General features: G+C 56.0%; 1 protein-coding gene across 4 annotated transcripts in view; it reads left to right on the forward strand.

The window, feature by feature from the left end:
• The first annotated feature begins 464 nt into the window (after window positions 1-464).
• Window positions 465-1978, forward strand: part of CUNH1orf174 (chromosome unknown C1orf174 homolog) — an 8440-nt gene continuing 6926 nt past the window's right edge. For 3 of the 4 annotated variants that reach the window (XM_023536992.1, XM_011370801.2, XM_023536994.1), the window contains exon 1: window positions 1838-1960. In XM_023536992.1, the coding sequence (XP_023392760.1) occupies window positions 1946-1960 (15 nt within the window). In that variant the 5' untranslated portion in view covers window positions 1838-1945. Of the gene's footprint in view, window positions 469-1837; window positions 1961-1978 lie in introns of those variants that run through there. The other variant, XM_023536993.1, reaches the window with a different exon arrangement.

A 1978-nucleotide genomic window follows, 5' to 3' on the forward strand; every position in this document is an offset into this window, starting at 1 on the left:
TCAGTGCCAAATGCACGGCCCTACGTGCCGTGTAATTGAAGGATCACCTGCAGAGCAGGAAGAGCTGGCGGACCCTGAAGGACTTACTTTTTATACACTAAAAAGAGGCATCGCCTGTAGGTCCAGGCTTTGAGAGAGTCGTTCCAGACGAGCAGAGAACGTTAATGCGCCAGGAAGAGTATGAATCACGCCTCCGCTACGGAACAGCGCACGGAGGGACCCGCCAGCAGGACACGGGGGCCATGGCGCAACACAGTCCTCTCTTCAACCTCTACAGCTTTAACCGGAAAACCTAATGCTTCTGACAAAACTGCCTGATTCAAATGTTCTCACTTGTTAAAAAAGATCGTAAAAAAAAAAAAAGAGGCACCGCGCTCATTTATCTGCGAAGCACGCGTGCGATTGCTGGGGAGCTGCTCTGCCCCACCAGCAAAGGCTGGTTCCTGGAGGCACAGCTAGCCATCTGCGGTCACAGGGAGGGTTGGGGGTCCTTCAGCCCCGCAAGTGCCTTGTACCCGCCCCGTGTTCTTTTCTGAGGTGCATGTCCTAGAGCCCTGGGAACTGGTGGCCTGGAGGGTTTAAAGGCAAGGCTGGGTTGCACCTTTGTAGAAGTCATCTGGTAACACACCTCCCTGGGCTGACAAGAGTCAGTACGCTTCCAAGGGCTTTGGAAAGGGGACCAAGTGGCTCCCCATGACCAGTCCTCACTGAGGCAGAGGAGGGATGCAGAGAGTGGCACAGGGTGCCGGGGTTAGAGCCCACTGTAATAAATAATATAAACAGAGCCACTTGCAAATGGAGCCAGAGCTGCCACGCCAGAGACACTGCTTTGTACCTCTCGTGTCTCAACCCTTTGGAATGCTAAAATAGGGCAAAATAACCTTTGGACAAGGCCTAAGCCCCTGTCCCAAAGAACTGTCTGCAAAGATAACAAGAAAGCAGATATGACTACCGGGCTGAAGTGACTGAAAATGTAAAACACTGTTCGGAATTAACGTCACTGTTTTCTGCATCAACAGCCATGCCTTCCTTATACTGATGTGATTGTTCCCTTTCACGAAAATACCCCTTGCTTTTGACTCCTAATTAGAGCGATTTGGGCTTCTGCCTGAATCAGTGCTTCCCAAATAGCTATTCTTTGATCCCAAATAAATGCTTGTTGCCTCTCACTTTGAAAAGACTTTTATTTTTAGGTTAACAACAGGAAGAATGTGGCCATTACTAGGGAGTTAGCCAGTTACAGAAAGTGGCCAGCTGTTGTCCTTTCCACGAGGGTGATGAGAAGGGGGACAGGGTCTAAGGCTGGGGTTCATTCATGCACCCACACTGGGGTCCTAGACCAGGTCCTACCCAACGCTGCCCGGCAGTGCCCCCCCCCAGGAATCCACCTGCCTGCAAGTGGGGTGCAGCTAAACTCACCCCGCCAGCGGGCTGCTCAGCCCACGGCAGAGGGTGATGAGCCTCTCTGGCAAAGCAGGAGATGCTGAACCATGCAGGGTTCGCAGTACGACCTCCAAGGGAAGGCGGCTTTGGTGGCCCCCAGGCCAGGCCCACTCCAGCACTGCCTACTGCGCTCAGAAAGTATTGGCCAAAGAGCCCAGCAGGGAGAGTCACTTTCCACCCTCCAGACACAGGCCAGGGGCTACAAGACAGGTGCCCCTCACAAACATGGCCTCCGCCCCTCTTAAACCTGGCGGCTGCCGCGGCAGCGACGGAAGTGCCCCTCACAAACATGGCCCCGCCCCTCCCGCTACGTCCAGCGCCAGCCTTGTTGGGTCACGTGCCGCGGGGGTGGAATTCCGGGCTGTGATTGGCCAGTCTTCTGGTGACGTCAGACGCCACAGCGCGGGCCGAGGGCCGCTGGGTCGCCGCGCCGCTGGGAAGCGTTCGCCTTAGCGCGGGGCTGGGGCGGCGTCGCTGTGGCGGCAGCGCGCCTCTCACACCCATGAGGAGCCGGAAGGTGAGCGGGCCGGAGCCG

This window comes from Pteropus vampyrus, unplaced genomic scaffold, assembly GCF_000151845.1.
Source record: "Pteropus vampyrus isolate Shadow unplaced genomic scaffold, Pvam_2.0 Scaffold176, whole genome shotgun sequence".
In the NCBI taxonomy this organism is placed as follows: Eukaryota; Metazoa; Chordata; class Mammalia; order Chiroptera; family Pteropodidae; genus Pteropus; species Pteropus vampyrus.